Genomic DNA, 22,428 nt, shown 5'->3' on the forward strand with positions numbered 1-22,428 from the left:
TTTAGGCTATAGAGGTCCAGGTCTGCCGCAGGAAACGAAGTTCAGGAGGAAAATATGAGGGGCCGTTTAGGACAAAATTTACGTTTTGTCTCTCACACACTACCAAAAACTCTCACATACTCAAAAAAAATAGCCACGCACACTCAAAAAAATTATGTTTTGTCTCTCACACACTACCAAAAACTCTCGCATACACAAAAAAATAGCCACGCACACTCAAAAAAATTACGTTTTGTCTCTCACACACTACCAAAAACTCTCGCATACTCAAAAAAATAGCCACGCACACTCAAAAAATACTCAAATTGCGTATACACACACTACTAAAATGTCACACACACACAAACGTTAACTTTCTCGCTCACATACACTACTATCAGCTCGCACATTCACAAACGTTAACTTTCTCGCTCACATACACTGCTAACAGCTTGCGCACATACACTACTACCAGCTCACACACATACACACAAACGTTAACTTTCTCGCTCACATACACTGCTAACAGCTCGCACACACACACAGACGTTTATCTCTCACATACACAAGACTAAAGTTGAACACACACACAGTACTAAGACTCGTTTTATGTATGTGTGAGAGCGAGACTTTTTTTGAATGTGTGAGAGCGAGACTCTTTTTGAATGTGTGAGAGCGAGACTCTTTTTGAATGTGTGAGAGTTGTCACGGAAGAGGCGGGACATAATTTTTGGATCAAACTGCGCATGCGTAGATCCTAAACTATAATTTTCCATTTTTGACTCATTGTATGTTGTATTACTTAGTATATTTGTGCTTTTAAAAATATATAAATATATTGAAACTATCTTTCAATAGCTACCTTATATTAAACTATGTTAAGGACAAATGTCAAACATAGTGCAAATATTTTGAAAACAAAGTAAAAAATCTTGCAGGTATATTAACCCTTTTACGCCGGAGTTTCAAGCGTTTGACGTTCCTTATTTTAACTGTAAGTAGTTCTTTAAATGTCCTGTGAGATGATGTACTTACCCATGTATCGATAACAACTGGAACTTTCAATATCCAGCAAGTTATTTTCGCAATATGCCGTCTATAAAACGAGTGCCCCCCGGATTAATTACCTCTCTGCAGCTGCAGCTGTGAAGTTGCCGTATTAACCCGATACTTGCTGGAAAGGGCAACGCCTCCCCCTTTCAGAAACCGTTGGAATTTTTCAGATAGCGCTACGTGTGGCGGAATTACGGTACTGCAAATTTGGATGTGTCGCCGCCGACACATCCCGCCTAGTCCTCCTTTATCAGAAATGAAAAATTATAAATGCACACTACGTGTTGGGAACCTGTGTTTGTTGACTGACTTTTATTTGTCAGGCTTACGAGACAAAAGCTGAAAAAAGATCGAGAAAGTTAACGTTAGTGTGTATGTGCGCGAGCTGGTAGTAGTGTATGTGAGCGAGCTGTTAGCAGTGTATGTGAGCGAGAAAGTTAACGTTTGTGTGTATGTGCGCGAGCTGGTAGTAGTGTATGTGAGCGAGCTGGTAGTAGTGTATGTGCGCGAGCTGTTAGCAGTGTATGTGAGCGAGAAAGTTAATGTTTGTGTGTATGTGCGCGAGCTGGTAGTAGTGTATGTGAGCGAGCTGGTAGTAGCGTATGTGAGCGAGCTGGTAGTAGCGTATGTGCGCGAGCTGGTAGTAGCGTATGTGCGCGAGCTGTTAGCAGTGAGCGAGAATGTTAACGTTTGTGTGTGTGTGACATTTTAGTAGTGTGTGTATACGCAATTTGAGTATTTTTTGAGTGTGCGTGGCTATTTTTTGAGTATGCGAGAGTTTTTGGTAGTGTGTGAGAGGCAAAACGTAATTTTTTTGAGTGTGCGTGGCTATTTTTTTGAGTATGCGAGAGTTTTTGGTAGTGTGTGAGAGACAGAACGTAATTTTTTTGAGTGTGCGTACAGAACGTAATTTTTTTGAGTGTGCGTGGCTATTTTTTTTGAGTATGCGAGTTTTTGGTAGTGTGTGAGAGACAAAACGTAAATTTAGTCCTAAACGGCCCCTCATAGGAAAACTCTGCCTAACACAAACAACTTTGGTAAGGATGTGGAGCTCTAAAGATCAACTTGAATCATCAGGGGATATTCATGCACAGAATTAAATAATTTCCTTTAGTTTATATATTCAGCTTACTCTTTTTATGTTGTCAGTTTAACCTTGGACGTGTTTTTTAAAGTTACTATATTCTGTTTTTATTTTTTTACATGGGAGTTGTTTTTTCTTCTCTGTATTCCTATTGAGTAGATATTGTAAATCGGGTTCCCCGTTGCACCATTCTGATTAGTACACTCATGATTAGCTGCATCATTCCAAATCACGTAAACTCCATGTTTCTGCTCTCGTAATGACGAGGGGCACGGGAGGAGTTGAGACCGAGAGAGCACGCGGCACTTGAATGCTTTTGCACAGCAGACTTTTAAAGTTTTTTATTTGTAAAATGGTCCTGAATCATGTATGATTTTCTCTCTGCTTCCCTAATGTACGCCACTGTTTGTTGGTTTGTCACATTAAATTCCAGTGAAATGTTTGTGGTTGTCATGTGACAAAATATTCAAGGCGTGTGAATACTTTTGCAAGCCACTGTATTTCTTGGCTTGTTTTTGTTAGACTTCATCAGACGAGTCTTAACATCAGACAAAGATAACCTTTTTTTTTTTTAATTATGATTTTAATTGTTGATTTTACAAAAAGCTATCTATACTGACTTGGTCTTATGTGAAAAAATATATAATCGGTTGTCCCACCCTTGGCAGCAACAGCTGCTATAATAATTGGCAATCAGGCTTTTATATTTGCATTGGCTCATATTCTTCTTTGGAGGATTGTTTTAATTCCACCAATTTGGAGGGTTCACAAACATTAACAGCCGGTTTACAGTCGTGTTCCAGCATCTCAATCAATTCTGTCCAGACTCTGTCTGGGCCATTATAAAACCTTCATTTATTATAGCCGGCCGTTAAAGCAGCAAGGTGGACTTGCTCCTGTGCTGGATGTCTCTCCTGTATAATCCAAGTGCCCTTTAGCTGAAGGTCACACAGTGATGGCCGGACATCCTTCTTTAGGTTTTTCCCAAAGGAAAACAGAATTCATGGATCCATCAGTTAGCAAAATCGCCCAGGTTCCCGAAGCAGCGAAGCCGGCACAGATCACATTACAATCGCAACGTGAGTTTTCTTAAAGGCCGCATTAGTTTGATGTAGAGCGTAAGAGGACGCACGCCATCCAAAAAGTTTTGCAGGCATTCAAAATTCCTTCAATAAAGTGCATCGACAATCTGTTCTGGCAGCCCAAATTTGCACCAGTCTTAAATTGCGGTTGAATTGCAGATCTCACAAATTCAACCCAAAGTCCTCTCTTTTGGACAGCACTGCTCTAAATCAACTAGGTCCACATTGGATTCAGGGCTGGATTAACCAAATTACCCAAATTAGATTGTTATTAATCTTATTAATCCAAAATAATAAGATTAATAAAGTTAAAGTTATTCAGGGCAGTTATTCAGGGCACCTGAATAACTTTCCTAAAAATATTTCTCATATTCTTTCAGCTGAGCATCATGTAGGGAAATTATTTTTTTAGAAAACAAAAAACACTCAAAGCACAGTAACATGAATAATCAACATTGAAAGTGGTGGCATTGTGTTTTTCATGCTTTCATAGCACAATTAAGTAACTATGCGGCCTTTAGTTGTTGTAAAAATGCTGCATCAAATGTAACTTCGACATCGTATTTTGATGCCCTGAAATTGGCCCCTGTCTCTTTAAGAAGCTCCTGCTCTCACCGACATTTTGTCTTCTGCACGTCATCACAACAGTGCTCCTTTATTTTAACATTGGCAACCATTCATAGGAGCATTAGATGGAGAGGAAGTTCATATAAGTCTTGCAGTTCCACCAGGTGTCTGCCAATTGCTGCTGCCGCTAGTCTGGAGGAGCTGAGTGGAAAGAGACGCTTTGCAACATCAGGCATTTAGGCTTCACCAAATGGCCTCCACAGGCAATTCAAGGATTCCTCAAACATGCATGAAAGAATCAAAGCAACACTCCAGGTTTGTTTTGGATGAGGGAATAACTTCATAACATGGCATAAAGCTCAAAAAATCTATGTAGCGCTCCCACCAACACTTTTATTTAATAGTAAGAGACATTGTGACATGCAGCTATTGCAGCTAGCAGCAGTAGTAAATCCATAAATCCTAATCCATCACATTAGTCTCAGCCATTAAAAATATTTCCACACTTGACAATGGGACAACTTATACTTACTTTTTCTTTGTTTTTTTTTCCTCCACTTCCCCGTGTTGTGTGGCTTCAAGGTCGACATGATCTAGCGAGACGCGGGCTAGGCACAACCCTCGCAGAGTGAAAACCCAATTACCGTCGCAACACATCTGTTCCCAGAAAGGCATTAGGGTAACAGCGTGGTCTTTCCCAACTGGAGAGCATGGTTTCAGTCACAGAGACACACGCTACCTAAAAATGTGTCCTGGGTACACCTAGCCTTGATAGCTTCATAACACATCCGAGTGCAGAGCAGAAAGAAACCATTTAAATGTATTTTTCTCTCCTCACACAATCAAAGATTAATTTCCTGTTGCGAATCAAGAGGCAACTGTGTGCTAAAAGAGGGGAAATAAAAATGTGCATTGTGCATTGTTGGACACACTGGGATAATTTTTTTTTCTTTTTTAAATGATAATTATCAAGTAATTGTTATAATTATAATTATCAAGTAATTGATAATTATAATTATAAATAACAAAAACAAATAAACAAACAAAAAAACAAATCCAAGAAAAGAGAATTAACTTAAAAAGGACTTGTGAAACGAGTGGCGTCCAAAACGCCTCATTTGTTCTCAGCATCCGAGGCTGTTTTCAAGTACGTTCGGGCCAGTTTGCCAGAAGATTGCCTCTCGGTGCCGTTTAAGGGACAAACGTGCTGAGTGGATCTGAACACAATTCTGGGCCGGATCTGAGGCCGGTGTTGATATCTGGAGGCAAATGGCCTGCTTTGTATTCGGGTCAGGCGTTGCAGTCATGGCTACAACGACTAAAGAGGTCCCTGATGATGGAGTTAATTCCCACTCCTTCATTCCACTGCTGAGAAATCAGCTAATTCCCCATCGCCACGAACGGTCACTTACGTTACTATCTCTGCACAAGTAGGGCCGAATATTAATCCACAGATAAAGCCTGAGGAGTAATGAAGACAACAGACCAGGTAGCAATATTCATTAGTCATTGCATCTCTTTATAAGACGATGACTTCCAGAGAGTCGTTAGTCTCCAATATTACGTCTATAACTGCAACCAGCCATGATCATTCACCTAAAAGCAGAGGTAATTCAAGGTCCCTTTGTTCGGTTTGCAAAACATGTGCCGAAGCAGAGTCACGTGTGGAGCAACAAGATCTGAAACTCTAGTCTTATACGTTATTTGTCAAAAAAAGAAAATTGTCGAGTTTGACCATTAATCTAAGGGTCTCCCCAGGATGACCTTTGTTTCTTCCAGATTATCAGACAGGTCAATGTAAAAGTTGTGGACACAAACATGATGGTGGCGTAAGAAGCAGAGACAACAATGGAGACAACCAGAGGGGTTCATCAGTGAGCGAGCTCTCCTTCAGAGGATCTGACTGCTTTCTAATTAAAACTGAAGCACATTTCTCACCAATCACTTTCAAATGAGTTCATGGTAATGCATGTAAATTAGGGAGGATGGTTATTTTTTTCATATAGACAGACAGGAGGGACGTCAACAATATCAAGACCTGAATCTAATTAGTAGTCGGTCGCCATTAACTCTGTTTCTAAGTATTTAGTTTGAATCAGACAGATATTATTTCCACTATTTGATGTTAAACAAAAACGAAAAATCTGACTGTGAACCATTAAGCTGTTGATTCACTGGCCTAACACGCTACAAGGAAGATAAAATATTTCCAGATATTTGATCTAAACACGAGAATAGTCACAAAAAATAAGTTGTACTGTTTCTCCTAGCCAACTAGGAATGAAAAATCAATCCTCTGACAGTCTAAAGGGATAAAGTTCGAAACTTATTCCATAGGTGTGGGGCTGTTAGGAGGCGGTGTAAGTTTCTCACATCCCTGGTAGTGGTTTGCACTGTCAAAACATATTTATTCCAATGTATTTATTCGTTTCTGAAAACTTTATGTAAAGAAAAACTGAGATTTGGAACTTTAGGTTTCACATTTGTTATCATTAGATGTTTATTTGTACAGATTTTATATCATTAACAACAAAAAAAGAATTTGTACATAATTGTCTATTTTTTGTGTGAATACACTGTTTTAAACCATTGCCTCTTGCAGTCTTAAGAGATGGAGTCCCCTGTTCACTTTTACAAGGTTTTTCTTTTGTGTGTGGTTTCGGGAACTGATGGTCTGACAGAACAAACCCCCTATCTTCTCAAAATGCTTTTGAACTTGTATTTTGGTGACGACTTTGTACTCTTATCCAAGTAGTATTATTTTGAATTAAACATGCTCTTACATTTGTAGAGTTCCTCGCTACTCTGCCCACCTCTGGTAGCATGAGATTACATACTGCCGAATCATTTGCAATATTTATATATCCATGAATTCTGTAGCGATGGAGCAGAAAGAGGGGTGTCATGAACCGTGCCCTAAAGTCACAGCGATAGTATCAGAGTTTTCCCGTTATGTTCAAAACGAATTTTGCAGCAGCCTGGGTTCACTGGAGAGCCAATTCAAGTAGAATATCTTAATTTATCCATTGAAACAAAAAACTAATTCACAACACTGTTTTTTCTGATAATCCCTGCATGATTGATTGTAGGTAAAAGAGAAAATAAATGAAAGCTTACATTGATGTACTTCTATTTTTATCAGCTGTATCACCATACCATTAAGAATCCATCATCACTCAATTGTAACAAATTTATCCTGCGCATCAACACATTAACTCAGCTCATCAGAACAGAAGCCGTTCAAGTGATATCCTGGGGTATAGTTTGTGTTGTAAACAATAATATTCAAAATAAACACAGCAGTGTAATATAAAACAGTGACAACTTTTTATTAGGAATATTAGAAATTAAATTGACTTTCCTCCAGTGTTTTCTTTTATCACACTAAGCAGCAATTCAAGTGTAACAGCTATTCCAGCATTAAAGATCATGAAAATCCAACATTTCAAGTCTCAAATTATGTGAAGGGAAAATTCACTGACATAGCAGGGCAAAGCAGATATTAGATTAAATTGGTAGCTACGTTTAGGATCATGAGGAAAAAAAAAGTAAATGAAATAAGTACAATTTAAGGAAGCAAAACATATATACAAAACAAAAAGCATCACGTAAAATCCTGAGATGAGGTCTCTACAATGCAGTTATACAAAAAAACAAACAAAATAAAAAAACATTAGAAAAAAATTAATAATGATGATATGAAAGTAATACATCTGGACAGTCTAAGTCTGTCTATAATTATAGTGGTTCTCAAAGTACCAGTCAACTTTTAATCCACTCATGGTTCTGTTCTGAGACAGCAATTCTACAGAACCATTTGATATGTTCATTTATAGTAGGTACATTATTAAAAATTTGTACACAATTAAGCTGCCTAAATTCAGCATCATCATCATCATTACAGCAAAACATGACATGGACATTTCTGCCCCTAACATAATCCACTTAGTTACAAATGCATAAAAAATATCTGATATGTAACAGAAAATCATCTCACATAATCAATACTGAATGAAGTGGTATAATCTACACACAAAACTTGTCAATACTTTTAAAACTTTTGTCTCAGTAAGTTTTTTTTTTAATCTAGAACATAAAAAAGTACATAAATTCAAAATAGTTATTTATTTTAAGATGACTAATAACTCCAGTGTTATTACATCAATTATATCATTATTTCTAGTTTTGGAGAGAAGAACAAAACACTTTTCTCAAAGGGCAAGTATCATTATTCCATTGTTCTTTTTTAATGTCTTTTTATGATATGATTTGTTTATCAAATGAACAAATCATATCAACCTTACCACGTGTAGCAATAGCATGAAGTCTCCTTTAAGAGCTAAACATTTTATGTAAAAGAAACTAATATCAGACAGGCTTAATGAGTTTAAGTCATGTGATTGATGATGACCTTGAAATAACGTTTCGACATCAGCATCACTTCAGTTACATGCTAACAAATGCAGCAGGAACTGATTATGTGGAGAAAAGGGGCACTTTCCGCTGCTTCCATTCACTTCCACTGCACAATTCACTAATGCAAGAGCCTGTCCAAGTAAAGCTGGTGGCATCTAAATAAATGAAGCAAAAACTTACTGCATATCGCATTACGCATCTGCCACCACAGAAGGCGGCCTCACCCACTGTATGTATTCTGAATAATTCGTAAATATTTTTTAATTTTGAAAAAAAAAAAGAAAACAGCCAGGTTAGATAGGATGGGAATGAAAATTGTTTCAAATGTTCTATTTGTTTACACTGTGTTTCCTCTCGTCAGTCAGATAAGTTAAACAGAATCTGTAGATCGTTTGAAAAGAAAAAATTGGTTTCTGAATTTAATATTGTTTCTGAATCGAATCAGGATCCTAAAATTCAGGATTGCTAGACAATGGAAGATTTGCATTTCTACTTTTAAATGCTTGGATAGGTTGCTTGTCTACTAGGTCTCCAAGCCATGGCTTTAATGTAACACATTTGACTTTGTTCTCTTAACTTGAAAAATAGTTATATCATTCCTTACTTTATGAATTTATATCAAAGCTTAAGAGTTTGCCATCAATACTTTTATCTGAGAAGTCCTTTGTTATATGCATCAATGCCCGAGTTTAACATTTTGAACACAACGTTGCCCCATACATATTTTGTCTCGAGTTGGATGATGAAAATTTTAACAGCCATTCAGAGCTTTAACCTAAACATAGAAGTTGTACAAAATATGACACGTGCCCTTAGAAAAAGATCTGTTCACCCTCTCACATGATAAGAGCAAGTGTTCATCTGCCAAAACAGATTATGTGGAAAGGCAAAAATCCCTTGTGATTATGAAAATGGACTAAATTTGCCTTTATGCCTAACAATACCATAGAAACTGATATGATTGTTAAAATAAAACTACAGCTGTTAATAAAATGTAGCAAAACTGTGGCCAGTCCACCCACAGTTATAGCTACAATTGTAGTGCCTTGTGATTAAATGAGGTTGAGATGAGTTTTGGAGGTTGGAGCACAAATGAGCATCAGTAGTGGCAGCTCATGCCCTGAAACTCCAGCTTCTCTGAAAAGGCTGGAATGGTTTCTTGAGGTTGAAAAGCACGAGGTGAGGTTTGAGCCGTGGGGCTTTCTCAGGAATGACAGCAGCTTTACTTTCCTCAGTGGGAAATCGTTTTTGATACACCTCTGGGTAAGACTTCTGGAACTGAAAGGGGAAGAAATGTAATTTGTTATCAAGTAGAATGTCAAAGAACCCTTGTAAATCACACCTTTAGAGTCTCGGCAGAATTTTGGTTGTTAGTCGTAGTTGTTAATGACTTAACACGTCAGATTGAAACAGAAATTCAAAGACAGGGCTTTCCTTTTCAGAGAATACATTTTCCTGGAAAAGAACAGAAACACTTCCCATCGGAAACTAACTCTGGCTTAGAGACCAATAAAGTATATGTGGTGTCTTATCAAGGTTCAGGACAAATTTGACTCGCATTTGGAAGAATGCATCCACAGAGGCCAGTGTGACCCGCCTTGGAAAGTTGATCTAAATGTTTTCTTAATCTGTCTCGATGTAGTCACCCCTGCAGCCACCACTATCCATTTATTACCCTTATCGCCCAGGACAAATGTTAGCACCAGGCGTGAACAGAGCCAACTGCTGTTTGCCAACAGGTTCCATTACTCTAAATTTTCTGGAACTGAAAAATCCAGTCATCACCTGAAGGAAATGTGTTGATCTGGTTGGATGTGTGAGGGGAAATGCCCTCCCCCTCCTGAACTCGGTAAGAAAAGACTTACATGATAGAGGGAGAGAGAGACACACAGCAGATGAAGATAGACGTATGTGAGAGATACATAAACACAGTTCATGAAAGACAGAGAACATTTTTCCCCCTTAGGAATATTCTGTCAAATATGTAAACGTATTCAAGACATTTTCAAGTATTTCTTCACCAGCTGTTGCATTTGTTTGTATTAATGGTCATTACATAGATTACACCAATCAACTGCTCTACAGACTGATTGCTGTTATTAAAAGAAAGTAGGGGGGAGTAATGAAAGAAAAAATAATTACGTCTCTCCAACGCCCATGGCCAATGCCCTAGAGGAAACACGGCTATGAAAATGCATACAGATGATTTATTATACTCCCATATGGTGTTATGATGGTTAAGGTCATCCAACAACAATCCAAATAATGTGCACACTTTCTTATTGCAGTTTCTCTTATTGCACCACAGTTTCTCATTATTATCGCTGGATAGTGTCTAGCTCTCAAGGCTGGATCTCTAAAGTGTCTTTGGTATAGCATAAAGTTAACTAGAAAATTCCTGCAGAAATTTTAAGGGGCCTGCCAAAGTGTGCCCATCACTTTAAACAAAGCGTTTCAAATTTGCCGTGAGAAACAGATATATGCAGGTCTGAGATACTTAACCCACAACTAGCACAGAGTAACTGTAATTATCATCAGGTATATTATGGTGATATAAGTCACCATTGAAAAGCAAGGTATAAACCCCAAGTCAGTGAAATTTAATCCGAGACCGACGACTATAAGCTTCGCACATGTGGTTCTCACTCATAGTTCCAAAATAAAAAAAACAGTTGGTAATTGTTAATTTCTAAAAAAAAGATACATTTTCATACTAAGGATTTTAATTTACACTCAAAAATTCAGAGAAGTAATAATTTTATGTAAGCAAAACATGAATAGTCACAGGAAATATGTATTCTTCCCACAATGCATTGTGAGATCTGATTCAGCGCTGTGGGAATACTCACTGCCTCTGTCTAGGACCCATTGCTATGGTAATTAATGATCTGCACCTGGGCTGGCTCTCTCAGTCAGACAAGATGCTGGTTTCTATACTTGTGAGACACCCAGCGTCGGTCTCCAGGACCCTGACAAAAAACCATAAGCCCTAGGAAAATTTTGAAAACATTTTACAGGAGCAGGCATGTGTATCTATGTCATGACGGACTTTGAGATCAATAGGCCGCTATTTGTGCCTGTGAGGGGAGTTAAACAGAGTTTTGGAGTCAGACCTCCACTGTGCTGTGTGTGTGTTTCAGAGAGAAATCTTAGTGATGCTGTGAGTTCCTCAGACTCAAGTTTTTTCGTTTTTCTCAATTTATGTCGTCATTTTTACACAGAATCCCAGTAAAAATAATAGCTCCAATGCCGGGATCGAGCCGCACGTTTTGATACCACTTTTGTGGGTGGGCACGCAGCGGTACGAGCCGCATTAACGGTAATGGAAGAAGATGTTATAATAAACAGACATTCTATTGGGTGTAGAACAATAGGTGCCTGCCATGCAATGCATGGAGGCAGTGACTGACCTGCAGGTCAGTCACTGCTCTCCCTATGCATTGCTATGGCATGCCCCAATTAGGGTCGGATTTTCTGCAGAAGAAAGACAATGCAGTGGTTTCCATGAAATGCACATGGAGGAGTTATGGATCCTTCCAGCTTATTGTTTGTGATAATTGTTTTTTTCCTATGTATGTTCGTACCTGTTTGAGTCTTTTCCTCTTGTCTTTTGCAGGGAGCTCTTGGTCTGCGATCAGACCTTCCAGCAGCTGCTGCAGGGGGATCTGTGTTCCTATAACTTTCTGCTCCTCACAGTCTACTCTCTTGATCTGTTTGCAGAAAGCCGGCGATGCACTGAAATCTGTATCCGAGCCTGCATATTTGATCTGACGGAAGAAGGAAAAGAAAATGTCCCATGAAATTCTCTGGTAGTTTTGAATTGGAAGGTCAGAAGTATAGCCGAGGGTGTGGTTATGCTCGACAGGACAGCCGAAATATAACGAGGCTCTACATCTCATCTATTGGTTAAGTTTTTGGGGTTTTTTAAAAAGTGCACATTCATATTTAATATAGCATGTCACCAAGACAGAGGATTTAATTCTCAAGACGCATTCAATTCAGTAATATTTTATGAATCCTATGATGGATGCAACTCATGTAATTTTTCTGAGTTGCTGTTGGCAGAAAGAACTGCTGTAGCAGTCTTTGTTACAGTGATTCTAGAGACTCCTCTGACTGCAGACAGTCTCAGGAAGAGGATGCTCAGGGTTGCTGGTTATCTCACGTTTAAAAACAACTGTAATGTAAAACAGAAAACACAGTGTTCTAGTGAGAGAGTCAGTATGATACCAAGTGAAATTCTGAAAAAGTATACCACTACTGGTAATGTTTTTTTTTTTTGCTTAAAATTTAATTTATACCCGATGATAACTAATGTCTAGTTCATATGACAGTATGTTAGAAATGTTGGCTGATTTTAAATACCTGACAGACCCCACACACGACTACCAAATATCGTTGATAAAACAGGGTTGGCCCAGTAGTGTGTGTTGTCCAGACACACAGCAAAGACAACACAACTCACCATTCACAAACAGATTTCACACATGAGCATTCAGATGTCAAACTGGAAATCTGGCAAACCCTCAAGATCAAACGTAAGTTCAGAGCAAACAAATATGGCCGACGAGGAAGAAGCAGTGATGATAATTTGCAGACTACCTTCAACAGAGAAAATTAACAAAACGCAAAGACGTCTCCGACATTCAAATCCAAGATTTGAGATCGAGATGTTCTGAGATCCTTCCAAGCAAATCAGATCACTCCAGCCACACGCCGCAGGAATACCTCATAAAATTTGATTTATCACAATAATCAGCATTAGATTAGAAAAATGCTATTAATAACCATCCATCAACAGTATTAACACTGCAGCAAAAACATAGCCATGAGTTCATTTTTGTTCTGAGTCAATATACTGACCCTATTATGAGTCTGTAATAAACCTGAAGACGGGCCATCCTCTGAAGACCTCTGCACTGCGTAGCAGCTACTGGACCATAAATAATTACTGATGCTCCCGTGTGCAATTAGGTTTAAAATGTTCTTGAGCTCCCTGACAAACAGCAGGATGGTGTTCAGAGGCTCCCTGTCTCGTTTAATTAGCTCTACAAGCTGCCTTCAGGGCCTCAACGTTTGGTTTTACCTACTGAATCAAGCGAAGAGTTATCTACACTTGTGTAAATAACTACCAGCAAAAAAAAAAGAATCTCATACACAACACTCCATCCAGAGTGCGGTTTCAAAGCCCGCATGGTTGACTTTTACCATTAACAGATAATAGTCTACCATGACTGAATACAAATTGTCAGTGCTCTGCCTTCTTGATCCCCTGTGCTCTTGGAATAATATTAATGTGCAGAGGAATTGAACAAAACTCTACCACACTTTCTGACAATGAAGCTGTTAGGGAGCATACATTAAAGTATGGTGTTCTGTGTTTACATATTGCACAAAGCAAAAACCCTTCAAGCATCATGCAGTTTTTCATACCACATATATTTAAGAGTTGCTTCATAATTACAACAACTTCCTCATAGATGCAACTTTACCACTACCTGCTCCAACCCTGATTCTCATTGCTAAACATTTCGGAAAAATGAACATACAGCACAGATGTGTCTAAACGGATTAGAAACATAAAAAAATAAAAAATAACAGATGGCCTTGGATTATTTGGAGTACATTTTGAGGAAAACAGTAGGGCCTCTTTTTCTGTAATAATATGTGACATCACGGTTGAATGTTTTATTAGATTGCATCAGCGGAACTACTATGAATTTAATCAATTTTATACCACTTTACACCAGTAGGACACAATCTCAGATTCTTGCTGGATAATGCTGCCAGGTTGTGCTGCTGTAATGAGGCGGTCATGTTATTTGACATATCAATTATCTGTGTGATTTGGTGTTGATGAGACACATTATGACACAGAATCATGTGTTGTTAGTAAAACAAGGTAATTCTGTGGTGGACTTCATTTTTCCTTTTAATTTCTGCTTGACTTTGTCAGAGCCAAGACATCGTTTTCCTTCTTAGCTCTGATTCGTAACTCAATAACTGAATGAATCTAATCTAAACACAACATGTTGTGGACTAAGTTTGTGTATTCTGGTATGTAAATTGTAATAGAATTACCGTATTTTCTGCACTATAAGACGCACCTAAAAACCTTCAATTTCCTCAAAAGCCGACAGTGCGCCTTATAATCCGGTGCGCCTTATATATGGACCAATATTGAGCCACAACAGGTCCAGCAACGGACCTTACCACAGGGGCCGCGTTTCATTGGCTAATGCCCATTTTAGGTCACAGTGCAGCTACCACGTGCGTGACCGTCTCACAAACACAAGCTACAGTAGTAAACATATGCTAATGTACATTGTGGACCATCAAAACCATGAATGCCGACTTACCCAGCCTTGCAAGAACAATAGGCATCAGTGATCTTGTCCACAGCTATATTTATGCTGAGGGTGTGAGGATCTGCTGTTTTCCTCATCTATCGGTAGCTTTTAGCTGTGACGCGCACAATGTTGGAGGCATCCAGTGGCTCAAACACCTTGATGTCGTCCAAAAAAGATGACATGAACTTGTTGGTTCCCCTGTCCATTGTCGTGGCTGATATGTTGTGAAAATCCGGCAGAAATGCTACGCTAATTAACTCAGATCGAAATGAAAGACGTCATGTTTACACAGACATGCAGTAGGCTGCTTACGTAGTTGGTCCACTACGGTAAGCAGCCGCCAACTTCTTTTTCCCCGTAGAAGAAGTAGTGCGCGGTGCATGCTGGGATAGTTGTCAGAACACTGGTTTGTTAATAAAGTTTGATAATACATTTAAAGGGGGGGAGGGGCAGGGGAAGAGAGACAGAGACTGCAGCGGCAGCGTGTCGGTTGGTCTGCGTTACCCAGAAAGCAGTTGGGCATAATATCGCAACACCAACACCGTGAGTGAAACAACGACTGGGCCAGCCTACTATATAAAGTACTCGGGGACCATTTCTTTATTAATGTGGATGTGTAATAATAGAGTATGAAGCGTCTATTCTATGCGCCTTATAATGCGGTGCGCCTAATGTATGAAAAAAGTCCTAAAATAGGCCATTCATTGAAGGTGCGCCTTATAATCCGGTGCGCCTTATAGTGCGGAAAATACGGTAATTGGAAATAAAACCTAAGTCAGGTCAGTCACAGATATTTCATGGAAGAAAAACAAAAAGCAGAACCTAGTGAGTTGAAGTTGGCTCATAACTTCTGTTTCGTGTTTGCGTTCTGTTTAAACATGACTGACCTGAGCTCTTTTCAAGTGTGACAGATGCTCCTCAACCTGGCAACGCAGCTTGGCATTCACTTGGGAGATCGCGCGGTGGTGCTCCATCATGAAGGTCACCAGTTTGGTAGCGAGCAACTCGTCCAAGTCCATGTCATCGGGGGAGCCCAGGACGCAGTGAGAGAACATCTGCACCATCTGCACACGGATCACAGAGGAACAGGAAATGGGCACCGACTTCATTATCAACACAATTACCGTAGCATAAGGACCAACGAAATAAATGACCAATCCTGTGCAGCTAATACTAAAGATATTTTGTATGTGTGCAGTGTTTCAGGTGATGCTTACAGTCTATCCCCAAGATGAACAAGTTAGTTTCCAAATTAACAGCAAGATTGGATTTTTAATACAGGGTGTAACTGTATAAGTCCTGATATTATATCAGCAGGATAGAATACTGCCTGGAGCATGTTGATGGCTGAAATAGGTAAGTGTTTTCTCTGCAACTTGCTAAGCAAAACTTGACCTGATATTAGTGGGGTTGTTGTGTATGTAATCGAGCCTGTATGTATAATTTTGACCTAGGTTTAGACAATATGTCAATAACAATTTATATCAAAATAGACATGTGATTAATATCAATAGATAAAACCTCTGATAGAAATTTCAATATTATGGAATATTCACTGGACTGCGATTCAGAAACATACAGCATTATGGGAATTGTAGACAAAGGAACGGCTTTAGTTGCTCAATCTCTCTGAGAAAGGTTGGTGGTGGCAACAACTAACTCGCTCTTTGGTTACCTAGCAACAACCTCTTGCGTAACTTGCGCAGCAGCAGTTCCAGGTTTTGCCGCTGCACCTCATAACTGCTTAAAAGTAAAAAAAAACAAAAAAAAAAACAGCATGGAGTGAAAACTGTGGATAAAACAAAATATGTAACGAAACCAGTTTGGCAGTATTTCAAATATTTTAAACAAAAAAAAAAAAATCCAAATCATATTATTAATAATTATCAATTGACTGATATGAAATGCATATATCGTGACAAGTTTTTCAGCCACGTCCAGCCTTGTTTTGACCCCATGACAATTAGAGACCACAAATTCAAACTTATGCTCCCAGTTGTTGTTGTTAACACTGACTGTAGATGTATGCTGCATTATCAATCAACAGTGAAAAAAGGAACAGATCAAACAAATGACTAAAATTATAACAACAACCTCGTCAGTTGCGACAGAAGGCAAACTCTACTTATTGCTGCAAGCTTTTCATAAATATCACCACACATGTTCTGCAATTGTCAGAGTGCTCTTATGTAGAACATGCCACGAGCTCAGTAAAACAGAAAGTCTGTACGGCTGAACATAGAGATTAAACTGAGGGAAGTCGTACCAGCGTGCGGGTAGCAATAGTGTCATTAAGAGGAGGCAGGCGGGGATTGTGGCAGACGCGAGCCATGAGGCGCAGTAAAAGCTGGAGCCGTCTGCGGTTTGGCGGTGGCAGCAGCAGGCAGCTGACTTGAAGGGCCTCGATGGCTTTATCCTGCTCCTGTAGCAGGCCTGCAAACACGGAGAGAGACGAGTTCTGCTCTCTGAGGGGGCGAAGACTGCATTAGGTATAGAAAGACAATGTGAATAACTCACTGAGGATGTTGACAAAGACCTCGTAAAGATGGAAGGTCAGCAAGGGCTCTTTTAGTTTCTGATAATAATCTGCTACGGTCCTCAGAACATCTCTCTCAAACCCTGGGTACAGCGGCTGTTTGGCGTCGTTGCCTTCAGGCCCTGGGCGGAAAAAGTCAAAGAAAGGTTAGCGACGCTTTATTTGAAAGGCTGAGCATAAGACTGACGTGACACTGTCATAAACCTGGCAATAACACCTGTCATGAATATGAAGGAGTACTTTTCGAATGTTGTCATGAATTGTTGCATTATAAGTATCACCTTTGCACCAAAAGATACTTACAGTTTGCAAGGCATTTCATTGCTGAGACCACCCAATATGGCATGTCCTCTGGAAATGCAAAAATATGGTTCTTTAATAACCATAACAATAAATAAAACAGTACATTTTTAATCAAATGAAAAAGGAATCGTCCAGCATCATACCAGCTTTGTTTTCCAGTACAACTATGCCTGTTTTATTAACATTGAAGATATTGACAACAATGTCTTTCCCATTCACATGTGCTGGGTTTAAAATTCCATCCAACGTCTTCAGGCCCAGAACTCTCTGCAAACTAAAGGAACAACACTCTAAAGTTAGCACGAAAAAACGAGACAAATAACTAAAAAAACAAACAAAAAAAAACAAAACAAAAAAAAAAAGCAGGAATGATGCAAGTCATGTGAAATGAAAACACACTGTGTGATAGTCATCGATTTCCAGATGTGGTCCACTTGTTTGGAAGTCACTTCCCTCCTACGTATGAGCTTGCATTCATGCACATCTCCAATGGCAACGCTGTGTCTTTTATTCCATAAGTCTGAAGTCTTGTTGAAATGGATCCGTAAAATAGGGAAAAGAAGATTAACGCCAAGCGAGACAGCAATCCAGTGAAACAATAAGATGACTAAATATTTACATGACAGAGAGAACAGTAATGAATGTATTCTTTGACGGCAATCCATTAAAATAAATGTGTCTCAATCCATATTTAGGGGTGACAAAATAACCGAAACGAGAATAATTATTTATAGGGTTTTTTTCTGTATGTACAGGAAATAAAAAGTCGATAAATCTCCATATATCTGGATGAAGCCACAGAAAGGAGCGAAATGTCCGTGGCCTTTTCTCACCAGTTCTGCAGATTTCTGAGGTGCAACATTTTCTTTCTGAGGCAGTTCCTCGTAGTCATCCCAGCGGATGAGCCTGGGCAGGTCACCATCATCTCTCCATGACGGTCTTGTTGGCAGAGACTTGAGCGGAGACATTGTGGGGAACCTGAAAGAGAAAGATGACAGCACCTAAGATGGGACGAAAGTAAAAAAACAAAAAAAACAACAACAACGCTGTGAAGTTTGATTTCGGAGACAAGACCTAGGGAAGAGCAAAACAATATTTGTATCTAACTAAAATAAGATTGACATCAAATCACAAATATATTATTGAGATGCACCTGCACATACAACATTATTGAGTAAGTACAAATCTTTTGTCTACCAAGTGAAATTACCTGCATTTTTAAAATCCCATGCCTTCGTTACCTGTACAGATGGCTGTTGTCTTCAAAGTCCTCTGTCCCGTGGCGTCCTTTGACGTCTTCAATCACGTGGGCTTTAAAGAACTTCCTGAGCAGCTGCAGAGTCTGGTAACGCGTTACCTCGGGCCCAAAGTTGTAGTTGCTTCGGAGCAGCTCATGAAGGTAATCCACCGCCTCCGAACCGGTGAAAGTGCAGTCGTAGCAGCGAAAGTTCGCCCAGTGCCTCCGTAACGGCATACCTCCACGAAAAAGCTTAATGGTTTCATTCCACTGCATTAGGGAAACACAGAAGGTGTTAAAAACAAAAAGAAAAGTTTAAAGAAAAGCTGCTAAGATGTTAGAGCATCTACTGAGTGTTTATTAGATGTCAGACATCAAATACTTTGCCACAAGAAATTCTTTCATAACAAGAAATGAGATGCGGTAGTTCCAGGAAGGCTTTGAACGTTCAATCAGCAAATATTAATCATTTTGCATTGGAAAAGTAGCTGACGGTTGCTATAGTTTCAATCATTATAGACGGCACCTCAGACATACATTACAAGATAGTCAGAAATATTCTGTCAACTTCAAATGAATACAGCCATTTTAAATCTCTCTAGCTATTCAAATAAGTCCTTTACAGGACATGAAGATCAGCTATATAATCACAACATTTGCATATTTGAGTGTTTTAGTCGGTCAGCTCCTGATAGAGTTAATTGAATGGGTGGGAGAAAAGAATAAAGTCAATCAGATTCAGAGCAGACAGACGAGGTTGCATAAGAGTCAATAAAGCTCAACAAGTGCTAAATGGTATATAATTATACAAACAAAAATAAATAAAAAAATTCTTAACACTGGCCTTGGGACGATTGGGGAAAATGACCAGAATCGCTGAAAAAATAGCAATAAAAATAAGTATCTGCTGTACAGAAGGGAAAACTCAATGAGAGCTCTCCTTTTTAAAAAGATAGAGAATCTCAGAACAGATTCTATAGCGATTGAAATAAATAGTCCCTTTGAAATAATAGCAAAAGAACACAATAATTTTTTCCAGATTCTGCTTCACTGTCTTTCTATGGTGTTTACTGGGGCCGCAGCGCCAACGCCAAGGACTTTTCAATAGACCTGCACAGCTAATATTATTACTTGAGTGTTTCCCTACTATAAGCGTCTCCTGCGTGGGAAGATTTTCCATTGCATGGGATGGGCAAATTGAATTACAATATATTTTTATCTTGGTGTGTTCCTCAGTCTTTAATATAGAACGACACAGTATAATTACAATTAAAATCAATCCTCATGCTCAGCTCTAGTCAGATGTTGATAAAACCAGCATGGGGCATAAATGGTTTTAATAAGGTTGTTTTCCAGGGTTGAGTGAGTAAGAACATACAATTTAAGATGTTTTTAAAACGTGAACCAGCTATTTACTCTGAATTTAAAGTGAATTCCTGTGATTTTTTTCTTTTATATTGTCAAATCTGTCTGAATAAAGCTAATTTAAAACCTCTAATTCACTGAGGTTATACAAGCAGCATAAATATGAATTCATGCTCTGTTGCATTAATATTTCCAGTGATACTTTTACTTTAATGTAGCAGAAATGTTACACTAGGAAAGGTTACACAAAGACATTTTGGTAAATTTTAAGATGCTGTATATTAATACTATGGCCATACAGCAAACCGTTCAATAAAACCATCTCAGAATGAAAGTAAGAATCTCTCTCTATATATTTTTTGTTTGAGATACACCACTCTGCATGCTTGCACATTGACCTACCATTTCTGAAAAAGTGGCCGTAAATCTATCCAGATCAAATTCTTGTATGTTGTATTATTTAGTCCATCTTGGGAAAAACCCAAACGACAAATGAATAATTGACACCCAAATTTATTGTGATATTAATAGCTTTATGTAACCTTTTAACCAAAAACACTGTGTTTGTTATCAGCAGTTACTCAAGTGCAAAGTTCCAAGTCACAGAATGAGTACATTGTGTCTCCTGGTTCTCTTTCAGAAGCGATATTGATTGTTTTAGTGTCAGTAAATTGAATTTTAATGTAATCTAGTCGTTTAGTTAGAAGTCAGGCTTGTAGAGTGGCCATATTATAAAGAGATGCTAATTAAACGAGCATTATACACCACTGACAATCACAAGGAAAACATACACTTTTCCACTTCACTCACGTTACCCAAACGAGCAAGAAACTCACCAGCTTCGTGGCCCGGTATGGCCCGGCTCCGATAACTTGGCCTTCCATGCCCTTATAGCCACACGAGCGAAAACATGAAGCTATAAAGTACTAAAAATGATCCCAAAACGGCGATAAAAAAAAAAGTGAGCCAGGGCAACCTAGACGGAGGCGTTGCTGCCAACTTTGAATCTGGTGCGTCACTCGGATTAGGCAACGTGACTGGACGGCGAACTAGTCACGTGACCTGCACACTAACGCTCGAAGGGGCGATGATTTATGAGACAGACTGCTGGATTAACACGAGAAATGATTTTTAAAAACAGGCTTCTCACTCAGTTTTAGGCTTTAACATGTAAAATTGTCTGAATTTAACGAAGTTCTGAACGTATGCGCGTTTGTGAGCGCAGCTGTGCACGTGGCATCCCTTTGAGTGGGTAGAACAGCAATACATAAATTTAAAAATCAATTTATTACAGATTACTGCAGATGATTTCTGATTGGTTAGAACTTGAAAACACTAAGATACACCCAGAACCATTGCTGTTAATGCCTCAGTTTCTGTCAATATTAAAAGTACTTATAAATATTTATAAATGCACTGTATAGCCATATGTTTATGAGTGAACTGACCACAGTCAAAGCACAAATTGTACCTAGACATTTTAAATTATCCTATAGTTATGCAATGATGGCAAGCTGCTGGTATAGCCTTTTCATTCAAATGAACTTTTCTGGCAAAGATTACATGCACAAACAAGGAATTTGACTTTGGTTTCAAGTGCTCACACTGTGCACACATTAAGCATAATCAAAGCAATGCTTCAAAATAACAATGACTGCAGGCGTCTTCAGGAGGGGAAAACTGTATGTGTCTGCAGAGGTGACCTTCAAATCAGAAGTGGACCCCTGTGGTAAATAATCTAAAGTGGTTCAAAGCTTCTCGAAGGATGTGCCATCCCTTGAAACTGTTTTAAATGAGAAACCCTTTGGACAGCTGGAGAGATGTGTTCCCTACAGGTTCTTTAATAGCATACTAACTACAGCATAAGTAGATTGTTTTGTTTACTCTGTGGAATAATAAACAATCTTTCACATCCAGGTTATATCATCAGCAATATGGTGAATGACTGAACTAGACCGCTACATCAACTCTGAAATGTTTGATCTCAGACGTTGTTTAACTCTGTCCTCAAACATGAGCTAAGACTTGTAGAGAAGTTATCAGTTTATCACAGTTATCAAACATTTCAACATGTCCAAAAAAATATTTGGCATCCTGGCTTATGTGGTGAACAAAATTGTGTCTGATACAGTGTTAGATGTGCCGTAAGGTGATGTCAGTTCCTATGATGTCATAAAGCAATTAAATCAAAAAGCTGATACATAATAGTTAGACAGGGGTGTGCATAAGGCTGACATTACACTGTCATAAACATGACATAACACCTCTTATAAAGATGAGGGATTCTTCGGATTCTTCATAAAGTTGTCATGAAGTGTCATTCGGTAAAAAATGAAACTTTTAATGCTAAGTTCCAAAAAGATTCACATTAAATGACTTTATCTGTTTGCTGCCAAATTATATCAATCAGTCCCTCCAGTTTCCTGAGAATTACCGTGGAAATTCATGCAAAATCA

The 22,428-nt window shown here is 38.7% G+C and overlaps 1 protein-coding gene across 1 annotated transcript; it reads right to left on the reverse strand.

Annotated features, from left to right (window-relative positions):
• Window positions 1-7,070: 7,070 nt before the first annotated feature.
• Window positions 7,071-20,946, reverse strand: LOC106929114 (DEP domain-containing protein 1B). The gene is made up of 11 exons (XM_015005793.2): window positions 20,809-20,946; window positions 18,612-18,877; window positions 18,204-18,348; window positions 17,770-17,897; window positions 17,514-17,644; window positions 17,371-17,418; window positions 17,049-17,189; window positions 16,798-16,964; window positions 15,419-15,595; window positions 11,766-11,948; window positions 7,071-9,459 (listed from the first exon to the last, which is right to left on the reverse strand). The coding sequence occupies exons 1-11, from the start codon at window positions 20,854-20,856 to the stop codon at window positions 9,295-9,297; spliced, it is 1,599 nt and encodes a 532-aa protein (XP_014861279.2). The 5' UTR covers window positions 20,857-20,946; the 3' UTR covers window positions 7,071-9,294.
• Window positions 20,947-22,428: the final 1,482 nt, after the last annotated feature.

This window comes from Poecilia mexicana, unplaced genomic scaffold (assembly GCF_051168715.1).
Source record: "Poecilia mexicana isolate PSO_F unplaced genomic scaffold, ASM5116871v1 scaffold_16, whole genome shotgun sequence".
Lineage (NCBI taxonomy): Eukaryota > Metazoa > Chordata > Actinopteri > Cyprinodontiformes > Poeciliidae > Poecilia > Poecilia mexicana.

Excerpts from the sequence above, each read along its gene's own strand:
- LOC106929114 (XM_015005793.2), bottom strand. The coding sequence starts at position 20,856 with ATGGAAGGCCAAGTTATCGGAGCCGGGCCATACCGGGCCACGAAGCTG. Across the intron at positions 17,898-18,203 it reads CTCAGAAATCTGCAGAACTG|ACTTCAGACTTATGGAATAA; the intron begins GTGAGAAAAGGC and ends CATTTCAACAAG. Across the intron at positions 15,596-16,797 it reads CTATTGCTACCCGCACGCTG|ATGGTGCAGATGTTCTCTCA; the intron begins GTACGACTTCCC and ends ATCCGTGTGCAG.